The 18949-nt window shown below is 34.1% G+C and overlaps 2 protein-coding genes across 3 annotated transcripts in view; one reads left to right on the top strand and one right to left on the bottom strand.

The window, feature by feature from the left end:
- LOC115884190 (XK-related protein 7-like) overlaps nt 1-18949 on the top strand; it is a 45892-nt gene that overhangs the window by 10354 nt on the left and 16589 nt on the right. The gene's annotated exons all lie outside the window — the stretch shown is intronic.
- LOC115884198 lies at nt 1677-14003 on the bottom strand. Of its 2 annotated transcripts, XM_030902702.1 has the most exons (3): nt 13931-14003; nt 13732-13844; nt 1677-2831 (listed from the first exon to the last, which is right to left on the bottom strand). In XM_030902702.1, exons 1-3 carry the CDS (start codon nt 13942-13944, stop codon nt 2701-2703), a joined length of 258 nt encoding a protein of 85 aa, XP_030758562.1. In that variant the 5' UTR covers nt 13945-14003; the 3' UTR covers nt 1677-2700. The 2 variants fall into 2 exon arrangements, with proteins under 2 accessions (XP_030758562.1, XP_030758554.1); XM_030902694.1 differs by lacking the exons at nt 13732-13844; nt 13931-14003 and adding an exon at nt 2889-2947.

Genomic DNA, 18949 nt, shown 5'->3' with positions numbered 1-18949 from the left:
GTACATTTTAAACAATAGCGTACAGACTATATTTAGTGGTTAGATTATTAAGGATATTTATGTCGATGCGGTGGTAAAAGTGTGATTTAGATTTTAGATTTCATAATATCACGCATTGTAATAGTATTACTTTCTATAGACATTATTATTACGCTATACTAACAGATGAATAACGAGATAGATTCTAGAATCTGCAGGTTGCAACACATCTGATTTGGCACCGTATAGATTTGACAATTTAAGTAAAGTGATGCTACTTTTCCTGTGTTTTCTATAACGTTACACGCATTGTATTTTCTTTATAGTCTTTCATAGAACGTATTTAATATTATTTACATATATAGTTTTACTCAACAAGTAACCACTATAATAATTATATTAATTGTACAATGCTATTTACCATCAGAATTCATCACGAATAAATATAGTCATTAGTTTTAAGTATTATACAACTGTGTTTTCTTTCTCTGTACATGCCTGGCGCCCAATATCTATATATCTTTTGTTTATTACTATTGATTAATTTTCTCTCTAGTGAAATACCTTATCCACGACTGCTCTCCGATGAAAAGCTGCCGTTCGCAGTGGTAGTTGTTTAAAAAACGCTACAATACATCTATGGAATATTAAAACCTACTTTATTAAACTGTAGTATTAATATCTCAATATATGTGTATAACAAGAAAAAAAATATTAATAATATTAAAGACGTGACAACATAGGCTGGATGAGGAAGGCTCGGTCGACTGTACCAAACTGTACCCAGAAGTAAACATGTGTACAAAAAAGATTGTTTGACCGCGTTGAGATGTAAATAGTGTAGTCTATATTTTATTTTAAGTCTATGGTACTACCAGTTAAAAAGAATAATATGTAAGGATTGCTTTAAAACCTTAATATCAAATAAGACTGACGGCGAACTACAGGTAGGGAATGATTTGATAAATAAAATGAATTTATATGAAGGATTCCTCTACGCATCAAATGACTGATTTGAGCTCACAAAGCAGCTTGAAAAATGTGTACTTAACGCTGTTGCTAAGTCATCATTAAACTTAAGCACTATTGATCTAATAGGAAACGAAATTCAAAGGATAAAATTACAATATGTGGGATGTAAGCTATACTGCAAAGAATTTACAAAAAGAATTATTAAAAGTAGTTAATGTTACGATAGTTAACCATCCAACTACCCAAACATATTCTGAATGAATGGAAACTACCAACTTGAGAGGAAGCTGAGAGAACGACTCTATTGGGTGAACTACAAAAGGAAGACATGAGGATCTGGAAGGGCCATAAAATTATATTATTTCACGTCCCAAGCCATGTTGGAATAGCTGGGAGTAAAACAGCTGATAATACTGCATGATTCTTGTCTAGAACTAGTTGATGTTATGGTAGTTAAGCCATCGGACTATCAAACATTAAAAATCCACTACTCTGAATGAATGGCAACTGCGATGGCAAAATGTAAATAAATACTTTTACAGTATAAAATTAAATTATATTGGCTTAATTTTTATACTAAATAAAATATATTACGTTATTTTCGACCTGCATTATATTTATTTAAATCCTATATCATCAATTAATTACTAAATAAAGTTTTCCTATTTATAATTAACATTAATTTTAAGCTAAAGTTTTTTCATCTTGTGTGAGATTTGCGAACAGTTAACAATAAAAAAAGATGCCCAGTCTATTGCTTCTGAATAATTGATAATAAAATCACACACACACACACATATTGACTTTTATACAAAATAAATGTATGGAGTTATTTTAAAGCTGCATTATATTTATTTAAAACCCATCACCAATTATTATTACTTTAAAGTTTTCTTAATTATCACAGATAACATAATCTTATGTTATCTGTGTTAATTATAATTAACATTAATTTTAAACTAAAACGATCACAATATTTTTTCGTCGTCTTGAATGATATTTGCGAAATAACTTATGAGAAACAATAAAAAAGGGCCTAGTCTGTTGCTGTTGAATAAAAATCTGTAATTTATTTCATGCAACATGAAAATAAAATTGTATTTTTTTGAAACCCGCGGCTTCGCGTTTGCTTCACGTCAAATATTATGTCTTGAATCATCTGTTCTAAAATGTTCAGCGCATGTCTTAAATTTTAGGATCTTGCTACAGTTATTTCTCCTTACCTCTACACTCCATAGGTCTACAGTTTCAAGAAATTTCCCATTTGTGATGTCTCGAACGATATTACGATCCTTAACGAAGCAATCCAGGATTACATTTTGTTTTTCATGATAGGATTGTTTAGCAAATGCTACAGTACATCTTTTCTTTTTCTTTGGTAGTCCTATGACTGGTAAGTCCTGTCCTTTTGGACGTCCTCGTTTTTTTATTGAAACAGGCATCTTAATTGTTGTCAAAGCGAAATCATTGACTTCAACTATTTGATGGGACTGGTTGTTGACGTCATTTAAAACTGAATCACTAATATAGGAAAGTTGATGCGCTTCATTTCGTGTCATTTCCTCCTCTATAACCAGCTCGTTACAAAACTCAGGTGCTTCCACAGGTGACTGACCAAGAGTTGATGTATTTCTATTATCTAATATGAGCGCTTCACTCATATTGTTTCTGTCTTGAAGGTCCGTCTCGTCACAAACCTCAGAGTGTTCCAGAGAAGACTGATTTTTAGTTTCAAATACAACTGCATCATCATAATTTATATGTAGCATCTACTGCAAGAAATTCTGGAAAAGCCTTCATTGTACTTTTCATGGTTGGACTTTGAATGAAAAGTCCTCTGAAATTATTGTCTTCGTCTCGCAAAACAGCTACATTGGCACCTGAAAACAGAGTAGTTATTGGGACTAATAAGACGATAATAGAATATTTTAGTTTACCGTATTTAGCTTTAAGTATATTTAAGCAGCCATCTAAGTTTTCTTTTCTTGATTGATCGGATATCCTCATATTTGTTAAATCTTGTAGCGTTTTTTAAACAACTACCACTGCGAACGGCAGCTTTTCATCGGAGAGCAGTCGTGGATAAGGTATTTCACTAGAGAGAAAATTAATCAATAATAATAAACAAAAGATATATAGATATTGGGCGCCAGGCATGTACAGAGAAAGAAAACACAGTTGTATAATACTTAAAACTAATGACTATATTTATTCGTGATGAATTCTGATGGTAAATAGCATTGTACAATTTTAATAATTATTATAGTGGTTACTTGTTGAGTAAAACTATATATGTAAATAATATTAAATACGTTCTATGAAAAGACTATAAAGAAAATACAATGCGTGTAACGTTATAGAAAATACAGGAAAAGTAGCATTACTTTATTTAAATTGTTAAATTTATACGGTTTTAAATCAGATGTGTTGCAACCTGTAGATTCTAGAATCTATCTCGTTATTCATCTGTCAGTATAGCGTAATAATAATGTCTATAGAAAGTAATACTATTACAATGCGTGATATTATGAAATCTAAAATCTAAATCACACTTTTACTACTGCATCGACATAAATATCCTTAATAATCTAACCACTAAATATAGTCTGTACGCTATTGTTTAAAATGTACGTTACTGTTTAAGACTGAAAACATTTTAGATGTTAAATGCAAAACTAGAACTTAAATATACACTTAGCTGTTCTTTTATGTAACCCTGCTTCAAACAGTAGCAGCGAGGAGGAGGTCTAGCATCTCTGTACTGTCTGTCGGCGATCCAGGCTTAGAAATGGGGGTGAAGCAGCACGGGGCTCAAGCCACATCCACGCTGGGGCACTCTATGTGTAAGACAAATCAATCCTACTGGGGACACTTGTCCATGGGACATCCGTCCATAAGATAGTGGCACAAGAGAACACTACTAGGACCTTGAAAAATAGTCCATACCTTGGACACTTGTCCGTAAGACAATGTCCGTCCGTAAGACCCTCGAAATACTTCCGAGGGCTCAATAAATAATAAACAATCTGTTCTTTCTTCCAAATGACATTCTGGAGGACAAAAGCAAAGGGACGCCAACGTGCCAGCCAAATACAAATACAAGTTGGGACATCCGTAACTCTACCCTGTAGCTTCGAAATGGCAGCTGATTCAGATAATACAGCCAGATTTAAATGACCACCATTTCTCAACACTGGGACTAATAGCGTCTAAGAGGCCAAACGGTCCAACCAAAAAAAAAAGTTAGATCACAGGGAATTGACAGAAGCGATGTTGACAGCGCGCGCTCCCACAGAGCGATACCAGGGTTGTGTCAAACAATAACAGGGTTGTGCCAAACAATAACAGGGTTGTGCCCAGACATCATATATCATAATCAAAGACATGTAACGAACTAAAAACGTTACACTGCCCTCCTTCGAAAAGAAAAGAAATGGACCTGTAAGGTACACTTTCTTTTTCACAAATCTGGGAATAGTAAAAAAGTCAAAAGAAGAGAACTACTTCGTAAATTTCAGAATATATGACGCTGGAGATCTTAAAAAATTTAAAGGTGTAAAATTACTAAAGCTGCTGGTTACTGGATACGCCGTAACGTACAGAGATACTCGAGTCATTGTTCTGCTAATATAAAATAATACGGAGGTAGATATATCCGCTATTATGGTATGCAAGATTAAATACTGCTATAATTAGGTGTTTTATAACGATATAGGTGTAAATTATCGATAACTCGGGCTAGACAAGTGCAGACTCAAAATTAACAACGCTATGTTCTAAAACAATGCGACTCAACAATAATTAAAGAGAACGTCGATCCATTCATGGTATCGATACGTCTCGGTTTATAACCTTGGTGATAGTTTCTGAAACCAACATTCTAGTTCATGTCAGATCAACTACGCCAGAGAAGGAACGCTACAATACTAGAGCAGATAGAGGTATATAACGGCCGGTAACCTAAAACCAAAACAACCAAACAAATTTACTGTGCAAGTACAAACCTTCTCTCGGACGGAATGAACAATACTAACAACGCCAGACAAGGAATTATATGAACTAGAGCAGTTAAAGGTTGACGACGGTCGGTACTACAAGACCAAGACAACCAGACAAATATACTGTTCCAGCTCAAACCTTCTCTCAAACGGAATGTATCATACTAACAACGTCAGACAAGGAATTACAGACTAAAGCAACAGAGGCTGAAGAAGGCTAACCGAGCATAAACACCTCAACAAAATTTGCACTAGCTCAACCCTTCTCTCCAACGCAGTGACTGGAACCAACAACAACAAAAACCAGAGATAATCACCAAGAGACAGAACTGTAAAGAAAGATAAAAATGAAATGAATATGAAAAAATACCCTACATCTGTCAGCATGAGGGGATGCACTGTAGTGTACATCAAATAAAATGGGATAAATAGAGCATATCTATAACGATACTCCAAAATGACTCTACATAAAAAAATACAACTAAAAACCTTCTGAGCCTTAGCTCAGAGAGAAAAAAAACAAAATACGCATCGCCTAGGGTAGTAGACGGAAGGTCAACGCCCTGTCAAGCAAATGCGACGGAACCCTAACAGGTATCTCGAATCAAAATCAAAATAATAATCAAATCAATTTAATAAAATGAATAAATATAAGTTTTACTTACCGAAGTAAAACCTATTAAATAGGTATTACGATAAAGTAATACTATACAGGTAATACCACATACGTAATACTATTCACGTAGTACCACATACGTAACATCACCCATACAACACCACACACGCAATACCATATACGTAGTATGTGGATAAGGTGTTCGGAAATAATTTCCGACACTCTCGATGTTTTGAGACTTACCACATACTACGGTGGCATTTGACGGACTCTTACCGTCACGAGGAACCCGTACATGGCTATTCTTTACTGTTGAGTATGCAACTAACCAGTAGCACACTCAACTCGCCCACCATGTAGAGCGGATACAGGCCACACGGCCCAAACCACGACCAAGAGGGATATACATAGCCATAGATCGAAACTAAAAAAAATACATCTAAAAATGACAATCAAACAAACTCAAAGACTTACAGAAAACTGTAAAGTCAAAAATCACAAAAATGTCAAACACGACACTGCTCAAAGCCAGACTCAAAAAAAACACACACGATTGCTAAACGCAAGTAAACTGTAGGGCCAAATAAAACTAACGAGCTAAACCAAACTATACATAAGGGACTAAAATGATGAAATTGTCTCCATGACAACTCATCGGGCAAAACCAAACTAATAACTATCTCACTGATGGTTATTCTAAACCAAAAAAGTGGTGTAATTGCTCGCGAAACAATACACCTGGACTAAAAACCGGAAAAACTAATAAAACAGAGCAATCATCATCTCGCTATGCACGCACATTCCATACAGACACTGCCAAAATTCACAAAAAAAACTAAAAATGATATAGATGTCACCAAGACAAAAATATCTCACAATACAAAAAGATCTAAACCTGACACAAGTGTCATCAAAAAATATCTCTCCAAATAAACAGAGAAAACTAGAACTCCAACTGAACTCAAACTATTGACGCGTTTTGACACAGATATAGTTCTTCGGAAACATTGCATTGGCTATCAGATCTAGTAAAAACTATTAAAACCAGGCAACAGAATCCGAAAACAGAGATGTCAAACGTCAATCCTCCATAAACTTGAGTCACAAGCTAAATCGCTCAAATAACTCAAACACTCATCATGTCAAATGATGACAACACGTTAATGATCTTGGACGTCTCCAAAAAAATCATTAACAACCAAAATGATTCACAGTAGCCTCGTGCTAACTGTAAACCATAAATACCAGTCAAATGCTCCCGCATGTGTCGTCTGCAACATGAAGAAAAATTTAATGTCACTCCTGACATTAAATAACTAAACTTGATAAATGTCTGTTTATGAAAAGTTATTCGGCAACAATCACTTAACAGAACAAGTACCAAACATTCCTCAAATATGACCTCTCCCCTCGTCATACACTGCTCAAAAAACACAAGGATACACTTCCTGTATCACCATAACAGTCCTGGTATAACTGTCATAACCAAAAAACAAAACTCAAAAAAAAGTACTTGAACAGGACAGTCTAGCAACTGTCGATAGTAACTGACAACACTGGAGGTTCAGATGATGAAACATAGTGAATGCGATACTAAATAAATAAAATATTGGCATAAAAACATTGGCATAGAAACCTGAAGGTAAATAGAACAATAGACGAGATGAATTAACCTAACGTACTTCTATGTTTTTCAAAATAACCTAAATGTAAGTTTAGCAGCTCGCCCTAACAGTTATCGATAATCACAAAAACTTGTAAAATTAATTGCAATCAATTAATCGACAAAAACAAAATTAAAATGATCAAGTTGTGACCACACAGTATAGTAAAATTATCAAATAGTAATCTCAGCTAAGAATAACGTTTAAAATTTATATCAAATTTCAAACACCTAGAGATATAAAAAAATCAAAGTCGAAAATTTAATGCTTGTCCACCCTGTATAGGGAAAAATACAAACCAGAATGTCTGTAAATATAAAGTTTCAAACTTTATCAAATGTCAAACACCTTGAAATTTAAAAAATTTCAAAGTAACAAAAAAGTATTGACCACCCTGTATAAGGAAGTCCCAACAATAGATAAACTTTCAAGTTTATCTACCAAGAAAATTTTTTAAACTATTAAAAATTTTAACTCAAATAAAAAATCAGGTCCAAGCATTAAATCTTGATCGCCCTGTATACCAGGTTCAAAAATATATCAAAACACACAGCTGGCACATCTCCGTTATATGAAATTGTCCAAATTCCATAGACCCAAATAATAATAAATAGAAATATCAAAAATAAGAAAGAGAATAAAAACTTCTGTCTTAAATCGTACCAAGAAAACAACAACTGTTTCCTCCTCTGTATCATGCCAAAAAAAATTAAACTACAAAAATTAATTTAAGAAAGTTAATCAGGAAAATTGTCAGACTCCAGTGAAATACATTACGAGTAAAAATAAAACAGGAATGACTGTCAAACTAAAAACAATAAAGTGTCAAATTAAAGGTTGTTTTATTTTCTCGAGGCCCCACGCTTATGGGTGCCAAATTAAGTGTAGCGTCTTTTAAACAACTACCACTGCGAACGGCAGCTTTTCATCGGAGAGCAGTCGTGGATAAGGTATTTCACTAGAGAGAAAATTAATCAATAATAATAAACAAAAGATATACAGTGTGTCCGTAAAGTAACGGATAAATTCATTTAAAATTCAACCGTTTTTTTTTTGGAAAAACGCTCGGACACGTCAATCTTAATTTTTAGTGGCGCTACTTTTAAACTAATTTGCTGTTATACAGGGTGGCCCAAAAAAAAAGATATCACGTGACACTTCAATTTTTACCAATGGAATGCCCGTATATTTTGATGAATATCGATAGAGCTCATCAAGAGACGAATTCAACGATATAGGGGTTAATAGGTCTATCTTGAACCGTTTGTTTACAAAAATAAAAAACTTTAACTATCAAAAAACATCTTAATATTTTTTTGACTAACTGCAGGGGAGGCACACGCTAAGTAAACACCAGTCTTATTGTTAGCCTTGTCATTGAGTCTCAGAGCATTTTGTTATCAATTAAACATTCCTTTGCCTTGAAGTACAATGCCGTTATCACTTACACAAAGAATTGAAGTTTTAATGATGATTGGATATGGGGACCGAGTACGCACACAGAAAAGAAGTATGCGTTTTGTTCAATAATAAATATCCTGAAATGAACATATCTCAATCAACAGTAAGTAGAATAGAAATTAAATTCCGAGAAACCGGTTCTGTTGATAATTTGTCAAAAAGCGGACGTCCTTCTGTCAGTGAGGAAGCCAAAACGAACATTTTTTATCTTTAAGAAAATCCACATAATAGTGTCCGTCAGGTTGGTCGAGAATATAATGTTTCGAAAAGTGTTCACAGCTTGCTAAGACTGGAGAGGTGGCACCCATACAAAATGAAGTTAGTACAGGAGTTATCCGAAGATGATCCAGATCGTAGAATGCAGTTTTGCCAAATATTATGGATAGGTGCAATAATGATCCATTATTCGTGAAACGTATAATCTTCTCAGATGAATCTACATTTACTTTAAACGGAGAAGTCAATCGCCAAAACAGTACGATATTGGTCCAACGAAAACCCTAGGTGGAGAGAGAAAGCCACACCCAATATCCTCAGAAAATCAACGTTTAGGGCGGGTCATTAGCCATAGATCGAATCGTATTATTGGGCCTTATTTTTTGACGACACTCTAACTGGGACTCAGGTATCTTCAATTTCTGCAGACTTATGTTATACACACTAAGGGATTATTTCCAAATAGAAAATAATCCTGAAATGTCACACGAAAATTTGTGGTATCAACAAGATGGCGCACCGCCACATTATGCAGTTTATGTGAGACGTTTCCTAGATCAAGTTTTTCAGGGAAGTGGATTGTAAGGCGAGGAAGTATCGAATGGCCGCCAAGGTCACCTGACCTCACACCCCCTTGATTTTTCCTCTGGGGTCACCTGAAGAACGTCGTATTCAAAACTAAACCTGATAATCTCAGAAGAACTAAAAACAGGATTCAGAAGAGAACATTCTCGAGAAACTATAAGCAGGAGTTCAAGAGGAATTCATTAACCGCTTAGGTTTCTGTCAAGCTCAAGAGGGATTTCAATTCGAACACTTTATTAAAACCATAAGTTATAACCTTATCACTGATTTCTTAGCACTGTCATTAAAATAAATCATAATTGCTGAGCGTTGCAATAGCCTAAAAAAAACCGGAAATTTTTTGTAAACAAACGGTTCAAGATAGACCTATTAACCCGCTATATCGTTGAATCTCGTCTCGATGAGCTCTATCGATATTCATTAAAATATAAAAGGGCATTCCATTTCAAAAATTGAAGTGTCACGTGATATCTTTTTTTTGGGCCACCCTGTATAACAACAAATTAGTTTAAAAGTAGCCCCTCTAAAAATTAAGATTGACGTGTCCGAGCGTTTTTCCAAAAAAAAAACGGTTGAATTTTAAATGAATTTATCCGTTACTTTACGGACACACTGTATAGATATTGGGCGCCAGGCATGTACAGAGAAAGAAAACACAGTTGTATAATACTTAAAACTAATGACTATATTTATTCGTGATGAATTCTGATGGTAAATAGCATTGTACAATTTTAATAATTATTATAGTGGTTACTTGTTGAGTAAAACTATATATGTAAGAAAATATAGGAAAAGTAGCATTACTTTATTTAAATTGTTAAATTTATACGGTGTTAAATCAGATGTGTTGCAACCTGTAGAGTAAGGCGGGGCAAAAGTCTGATGTTAGTTTTCGATAAGTGTAAACTTTTAAAGATATCAATTCAAATTTTCACAAATTTATATATGACTTTCTTAAACCTTCCTCTTTACAAGTTTTACAAGAAAAACGGCAGAATAATTAATCACATTTATTTATTTGAAAAAAAATTTAGTGTTGAAAAATGGGACTTTTACCCCATAAATGGGGCAAAAATCCTAGAAAAGAGGGGCAAAAGTCTCCTTAAGTAAAAATATAATCATTTAGTGCCACACCCTGAACAAAATGTGTCTGATTCGTTATTGACGTCTTCCAGCAAAGATACCTTCTTTTTTTCTTTTTTATTTTTCTCTTCTTCAGAGTCTTGAAGCACTTTTCTTTTTGTCTTCGTTTGCTCTCCTTCTAATTTTCTCTGACGTTCCTCTTCCAGACTTTTTTATTCTAGTAGATGTTAATATCTTAGATTTGTGACTCTGGACCTTTCAGAATGACGATATTCTTGTATTTTTGGATAAGGAACTATGTCGGCTTGAGTTGACTGAGGGATGAATGGACATCACTATTTGTTTGTTTATTTTGAACATATAAACCCGATGTTGATGGTTGTGATGAAAGATTCTCAGTTAGAGTAGGAAACGTGTGCAATTGGGTTTATGGCATGTTGTGGTTGATCGGTTACGCTACTTGGAAGAAAGTCTTCTTCTCCAAACCTATGTTTGTCGATAGGCCATATTCCACAAGTTTCAAACCCTTTGACGGCTCTTCCAATAGACGCAGTTTTTCATACGCTTTTGCAAAAGTCCCGCCACTTGATATTGTGTGATTATTCTGCCAGGAATGTGTGCTCATCCATTGTTCACAATAATTACCGTAATAGTCCTTTAAAACCTTGAAAACTGTGTCGATCCAGGGGCTGCATTTTATGACTGGAATGTGGGGGTAAGCTTAAAGATGTATATAATTATTTTTTGCATAGGTTACAAATGTACTCCAAAAGAAATATGCGACGAATGGTTATCTAATATTAATAGAACCTGATTTTCGGCAGACGTTCTGACATGTTTCTTGAAGTGTTTTAGCCATTGACAAACAATTCTGAAGTTTATATCCTGACTCAGAGACGAACATTGTAGCTTCCTGGAATGCATCCATCCATAAGCTCAGCTTTAGGACGCTTTCGAGGAAAATTAGTGCTGGTGGAACGTAATTTCCACTGGCTCATGCAACAAATTGCCGTCACAGTTTGACCTCTTTCTGCCGACGAAACTTTAGAAACGCATCGTTTTCCTCTAGGTGTCAATATCTTAGGAGTTTTGTTAGGCACGGTCGTGATTCCTACCTCATCGATATTAAAACACAACTTGCGGTAAAATTTATTTTTTTAGTTATTTCTTCTAATTTTGAAAAAAATAGATCGACTTGAGCTTTATTGAAACCCATTATATGCCCCACACTAAATCTTTTGGGGAATTCTGAGTGAAAACTTGTATCTTTTGGCGAACGATAGCGCCCAATCGCTTCTGCAGTTTTCGTTTCCTTATTAAATTTGTGTTGGATCCTATTCTGTATCAGCAAAAAAATCATACTACAAGACTTCTAAGCCTTAAATACGTCAATCCATAAAATCTCGCATCAATTTGACGGCAATGTTCAGCTAAGGTATTTTCTTGTTCTGGCGTGAAAGTCGATTTGAACCGACCCAAATGTTCAACTCCAAACCCTTTTCATTTTTTCCTCAAGGCCAGACTCGTCAACCCCAAAACTATCTGCAATCCTTTTCGAGATTCTACCTTGCGAACCATTCTCTTCTGAGCTTCATTAACCATGTCTTGGTTATAGGTTTCTAGTTGACTTTCTTTTATATGTCCTGAAAAGAGGGGGAGTAAAACTATTATTTATATTTAAAATGACCTAATAGTTTATACGGGCAAAGAGTCCGAGTCGGACATTTACCCCGGGGTAAAAGTCCGACTTCGGACTTTTGCCCCATATCGACTTTAGGACTTTTGCCCCAATCGACCTCAACAATACAGCACATTATTACTAGAAGAGAAATAAATCAATGCCCGCCAAATATTTATAGGTTAGGTTATGCCGTTAAGAGAGAAAATACTTATTATGCACTAATACGTTAATATCGTTCATATAGTTATTGTCGCAATCACACTTTAAAACAAAAAAAATAATAGGAGACTGTTATAATAATGTACTATAGTCATTTTTTGTTGACAAACGCTATCTATCAAATACATTAAAGATAAAGAAGGAAAAATCAAATGATGATTTCCTTAAAAGTCAAGCCGCAGCGACATCTCATCACCAATGCCCGCAATATTAGATGATAGGACTTTTGCCCCGATAGGACTTTTGCCCAGCCTTACTCTAGATTCTAGAATCTATCTCGTTATTCATCTGTCAGTATAGCGTAATAATAATGTCTATAGAAAGTAATACTATTACAATGCGTGATATTATGAAATCTAAAATCTAAATCACACTTTTACTACTGCATCGACATAAATATCCTTAATAATCTAACCACTAAATATAGTCTGTACGCTATTGTTTAAAATGTACGTTACTGTTTAAGACTGAAAACATTTTAGATGTTAAATGCAAAACTAGAACTTAAATATACACTTAGCTGTTCTTTTATGTAACCCTGCTTCAAACAGTAGCAGCGCGAGGAGGTCTAGCATCTCTGTACTGTCTGTCGGCGATCCAGGCTTAGAAATGGGGGTGAAGCAGCACGGGGCTCAAGCCACATCCACGCTGGGGCACTCTATGTGTAAGACAAATCAATCCTACTGGGGACACTTGTCCATGGGACATCCGTCCATAAGATAGTGGCACAAGAGAACACTACTAGGACCTTGAAAAATAGTCCATACCTTGAACACTTGTCCGTAAGACAATGTCCGTCCGTAAGACCCTCGAAATACTTCCGAGGGCTCAATAAATAATAAACAATCTGTTCTTTCTTCCAAATGACATTCTGGAGGACAAAAGCAAAGGGACGCCAACGTGCCAGCCAAATACAAATACAAGTTGGGACATCCGTAACTCTACCCTGTAGCTTCGAAATGGCAGCTGATTCAGATAATACAGCCAGATTTAAATGACCACCATTTCTCAACACTGGGACTAATGGCGTCTAAGAGGCCAAACGGTCCAACCAAAAGTCAAGTTAGATCACAGAGAATTGACAGAAGCGATGTTGACAGCGCGCGCTCCCACAGAGCGATACCAGGGTTGTGTCAAACAATAACAGGGTTGTGCCAAACAATAACAGGGTTGTGCCCAGACATCATATATCATAATCAAAGATATGTAACGAACTAAAAACGTTACAATCTTGTAAAGTAACAATTTTATCAGTACTTTCTTGAACTTTTTGCTGTATCATTTTTCTATTGGCCTTCATATTCAAATAATCCTTGACGCTTTCCTTCATGTTACTGTTTTCTTTGGCTAGGGTTATGTGCATGTAGAACCTACAAAATATATCTTTTATGAATAAAATACTGTTCAAGCAAGAATTCTAAAAGCATACTATATGTCAACTAATCTGTATACTTACCTTCGAAGTGACATGATTGTGCTTCATTTGAACCGATGTTACCTCGAGTGCTTTTCCATCAGACGATGCTTTGAATCTTGGCTGTACTTAAACTGCCGTTAAACGGTAGCTTACTAAAATGCCTTTAATAGGTATGACGTCGTTGATGTGACGCACTTGACGGCTTTATGAAATATAGGAATTTTATAAGGACTAACCAACGCTATCCACCCCACCAAATAACCAACTTAACCAACGCAACTAACCTCGACACTGATAAAAAATATAAAAAACAAATATAAATTAGTAAAAATCAACCAACCCCACCAAATAACCAACTAACCAATGAATTAACACCCTCCAAATAACCACGCTAACCAACCCGCCAAATAACTAAACAATCCAACCAAAAAGTGTGAAACCAATGCAATAAGATCACGCTATAAGCAAAAAAAAATATAAAAAAGTCTTGGTCGGCGTGAGATTTGAACCACAGACCATCCGCTTACGAAGCGATAGCCTCAGCCACTGACCCACGGGTGCTCTTGCAAAAAGCTTAAGGCTAGGCATTACTTTCCGCCGACATGAACGACGTCACAATATCTATTAACGGCATTTTAGTAGTCTACCGTTTAACGGCTGTTTAAGTACATCGTTGAATCTTACATGTACTGGGAAATCTTCTTTAAATGTCCAAGACTGTCGAATTTTTTTCCCACTGCCCTTAAACTTCTTTCCACCGGGATTACATGCATATAGAAGTTGATAATAAATCAAAGAGCTTTCTATTAGTCTCACAATTTTACTGCTTGCAATCGTACGGGCATCTCGTTTCCAAAATGTTGTGTACGTATTTTCACCAAGTTCTTCAATCGCTTTCTTTGCGTCAGCGAATGAGCGGTGCTTGTCAGATATAACACCCTCCGAATTTTGTACTTTTTTTATATCACTCGAAAGCATACATCGAAATAAGTATTTCAAGCCAAAAAAAAGTGTGGATGATCCATAATTTAATGAAAAAATAAACATCTAATTATTGCTACAACAGCAAAGAGTAGATAAGACAAGAGACGACAGTTCGCGCGGTACCTTTCATGTTTGAGTGGTGGGGAGAGTGACCTCGTCTCGCTTGTCCCTTTAAATTTTCGTAATTTTTTCGCGGGAAATTTGAAATAGACTATTATTAAAACTTGCCTGTATAGCTTATAAATAGTTACTGTATGGGTAAAGAAATAAATAGAAACGAAAAAAAAATGAGTTTTCTAAATATTATATAACATAAATTATAATTAGAAACATATTTGTCGGGGAATAAAGATAATAAAAGCAATATTTTGTATATCGTTGGTAAACAAGATAAAGTGACCAAGTCGATTTGTAAGAAATGTTTTATTTACGTGTATTTTTTTTGCATATGGATTTGAACAAGTGTAAAATCACAATGTGGAGTTTATGTACAAGAAAATAGAGTTGCTCAATTTTTTTTGTAAAAATATATTACAAGCTTCTAACCATGTCTTCGATCTATGGATTACATTTAGTTTATTAACATAATTATATAGTATATTTCTATAAAATACTTTTCAGGATCCTTTGGGAAAGAGTGAACTATTATGTTTGTCGAAGAATAAGACCTATTTTTGCAGTCTTTATAAGCACACACATTGCCACCATCTCGTGTTTTCCTGCTACTCGTGTCCTGTTCGGTACGGTATTCATATTTAACAATATTTACAAATTAGTACGCAACAAAAACGATACTAAAATTAAACCTTAAAAACTCTCAAAACGATAATATATCGAAAAACTCTGAAAACACACTTTAAAAAGGCAAAAATGCAAGAAAACAACTAATCAGATTTGTTTATGTTTAAGCCTGATTGGCTCAGCTGATTCGCGTCCTAAAATCATAGGTTAGATTAGATAAAATACGCCGTTGTCAGATTTTGAGATTTTATCTGTTTATCTTTGAAATCGATCAACTAAGTCATTCTATTTCTTTGATATTATCAGTGCATTGCGAAAAAAGAACCTAAACTAAAAATTTTACATTTCCGTATTAATATACGTTACTTATATCCTTCTTATATTATTAATTTATTTTCAGAAAATCTTGTTTATTTTTCAAAGAAATATACTTGGCAACAGACAAAATGGGACTTGATGGGACCTTTAAATTTTAATATATCTGCGTCTCTCTCGCGAAATTTGACTTCTTTGTTCACTGTCGTCTCTTGTCTTATCTACTCTTTGACAACAGGCTACTTTCTATGCGAAAACTCCTCCAAATTTTGTCGGCGTTGCCAGATTCATTCATTTCTTCTTGAAAGGTTCATTAAAAAAACACGTGCTGGTCGATAGAAAACTCGCGTTAAGAACAGATTATAAATTATTTTAAAATCAAGAAAAGGCGATCGCCTGAGGAACTGCTCCTACCCATAGCTGATATTTTGCCTACGAGATCTGACTATTTATAACTACAAAGTTGCACGAAAGAGTTTTGATTGCGTTGGTTTCTGGTTTCAACTTCTTTCGGGGTTAATCTGTTATTTTTTTTATATTTTAGTACGAATCTGAGTGCTTTCAATGTCTTGATTTTAAAATAATTTATAATCTGTTCTTATCATGACAGCGCTACTGTATAAGGATTTGTTCGTCCGGCGACCAGTACGTAAAATCAAGTGAAAGCAATCAGATTCGTATTAAAATAAAAAAAAACATAACAAAAGATTAACACCCTCAACGAAAAGGTTGGAACCAGCGCAATCAAAACTCTTTCCGTTTCAACTCTTTTTTTGTATCATGTAACGTACCGTATGATCGAAAAAAAAAACGGCGTCAGCCATGGCTATGGAATGAACATCGCTGCCATTTTATATGTAAAATTAAATGGGGAATGTCATCGATCGTCATTTCCAAGCCAACTGGACACCGTTTTTTTTTCGATCATACGGTATTATGTATCATACAAACAAGAGATAACTTTGGCAACAATGCTTACGCAGCTTACATTCTTAACAACATCTAGTGACAGACAGCTCCGGCGGCAAGTTTGAATCGAAAGAGTAAATCGATCAGGCAAATATTACAAAAGATATCACCAACTCTATTTTTGATTTATGACTTATTAATGCTTCTCAATGATTAATTCTGACCTTTATATTAATAAAAAATGCATATAATCGTCATATTTTACAATAACTACACGCTTATACAACTTCACCATAACCTAAAAATGCACTTTTAATTTATTTATTTTTCAATAAATTGTGGTTCATCCGCAATTTTTTTGCTTAAAATTCTTATTTAAGTGTATGCTTTTGACTGATAATATATAAATAAATGCCAAATTCGGAGGGTGTTATATCTGACAAACACCTCCAGATGTACACCTTAATTAAAATCAACTTATAGCACTTAGCAGAAATTGTTACTACAATAATAGTGCAAACGCGACGAAAAAAACATACCAAAAGGGCAACGGAAAACGGAATACAAATTGATTAACGGCATTTTAGTACGCGACCGTTCGACGGCATTTTAACCAAAGCATTAAAAAGCCGTCAAGTGCGTTATATCTATTAACGGCATTTCAGTAGGCTACCGTTTAACGGCAGTTTAAGTACAGCGAAAAAAATATGTAAACAAGTCATTTTTGATATTTTTATTTTTTTTAAATAAAATTTTGAGCTAATTTCCAAACAGAGAAATAAGAAAGAATATTTTCAATAAAATGAAATTAAATTTGTACACAATTGTTTTTCAATATTGGATTATATCTATTAATTGAATAGATCTGCATTTTTAGATAGATTTTTTCTACATATTTTAATAAGTAGTGTAATTTTGAATGGTATTTTTATTATAAATACGAACAAAAGACCACAATTTGAAAAATTTGCTTACAGTCGCCAGATTGTGTTTTCAAGTGGAAAAACTTTGTTTTAATATTAACCTTTTGATAAAAAGACGTTTGACAGAACAAAATTTGCTTCTTTTAAAATTGTTAATCCAGTATGCTTTTTCAAATTTCCTTACCGTTTTAGAGAAAATTAAAAAAAAAAACAAAGAAATGGAGAATAGTTATTATTAATTTTGATTAACGTCATATTGTTTGCTGTTATCACATTTCTGGATAACTATTATCACCCTTTCCGTAGCATTGAAATAAAATTTTGTGCTTTAACATTTTAAAACAGCAAAAAATATGACATTAATCAAAAAAAAATTATGAACGAATTTACAGTAGAAACGCTTTTTGATTTTTAGGACTTCCTAATTTTTATATATTTTTTTTAGTTTTCTCTAAAACGGTGTGGAAATTTGATAAAGAATAAACGGGATTAACCGTTTTAGATCAAGCAATTTTTTTTATGAAAAATGTTAATAAAAAAGTGCTTCCTCTTGTAAAGACAGTCCGAGAACATACTGTATATTAGATAAATAATTTGATATTGGTTCAATAAGGTTTATAGGGAAAGAAAGAATGACTGGAAAATTTGGGATAAACTGGAAGTACTTTTTTCCACAGAATATACTAACGAAAAAGAAGCCCAAGTTCCTTGTAATAAATCGGTTCCATTTTCGTAACGCCATCTCTCGACAAAGCTGACATTTACAGGTTAGCCAAATGGGTGCGGGGCCGGGGGGAATTGTAACATACAGTTTTTTATTTTAATTATTTTTATTCGCTATTTGCAATTTTATTTTTAAAACATATTATCTGAAACAATCACATAATATGTCTTAAAAATAAAATTACAAACGGAAACAAAAGGAATTAAATAATCTGAAAATCTACAAAGTTTATTGATAAAAAAGTTAGGCTATGCAAATTGATATATTAAGTATAACCTCTTTGGTATAACATTGTTAAACAAACATTAACAAATCATAACATATCAGATCATAGAACTAAAAAAAGTACTATTACATAAAAACAGGTGATACAATACTTCAAAATTAATTTTAACATAATATCAAAACCGAAAAATCGAACTGCAAACACAACCACACTTATCACAACAGAAATTAACACAC

This window comes from Sitophilus oryzae, unplaced genomic scaffold (genome assembly GCF_002938485.1).
Source record: "Sitophilus oryzae breed Bouriz unplaced genomic scaffold, Soryzae_2.0 scaffold_111_pilon_pilon, whole genome shotgun sequence".
NCBI classification, from domain to species: domain Eukaryota; kingdom Metazoa; phylum Arthropoda; class Insecta; order Coleoptera; family Curculionidae; genus Sitophilus; species Sitophilus oryzae.
Note: the sequence above shows the minus strand (reverse complement) of the source record. Positions and strands in the feature narration are given on the sequence as shown.

Bases quoted from the DNA above. Each gene is read 5' to 3' on its own strand.
- LOC115884198 (XM_030902694.1), bottom strand. From the start codon at position 2,720: ATGCTACATATAAATTATGATGATGCAGTTGTATTTGAAACTAAAAAT.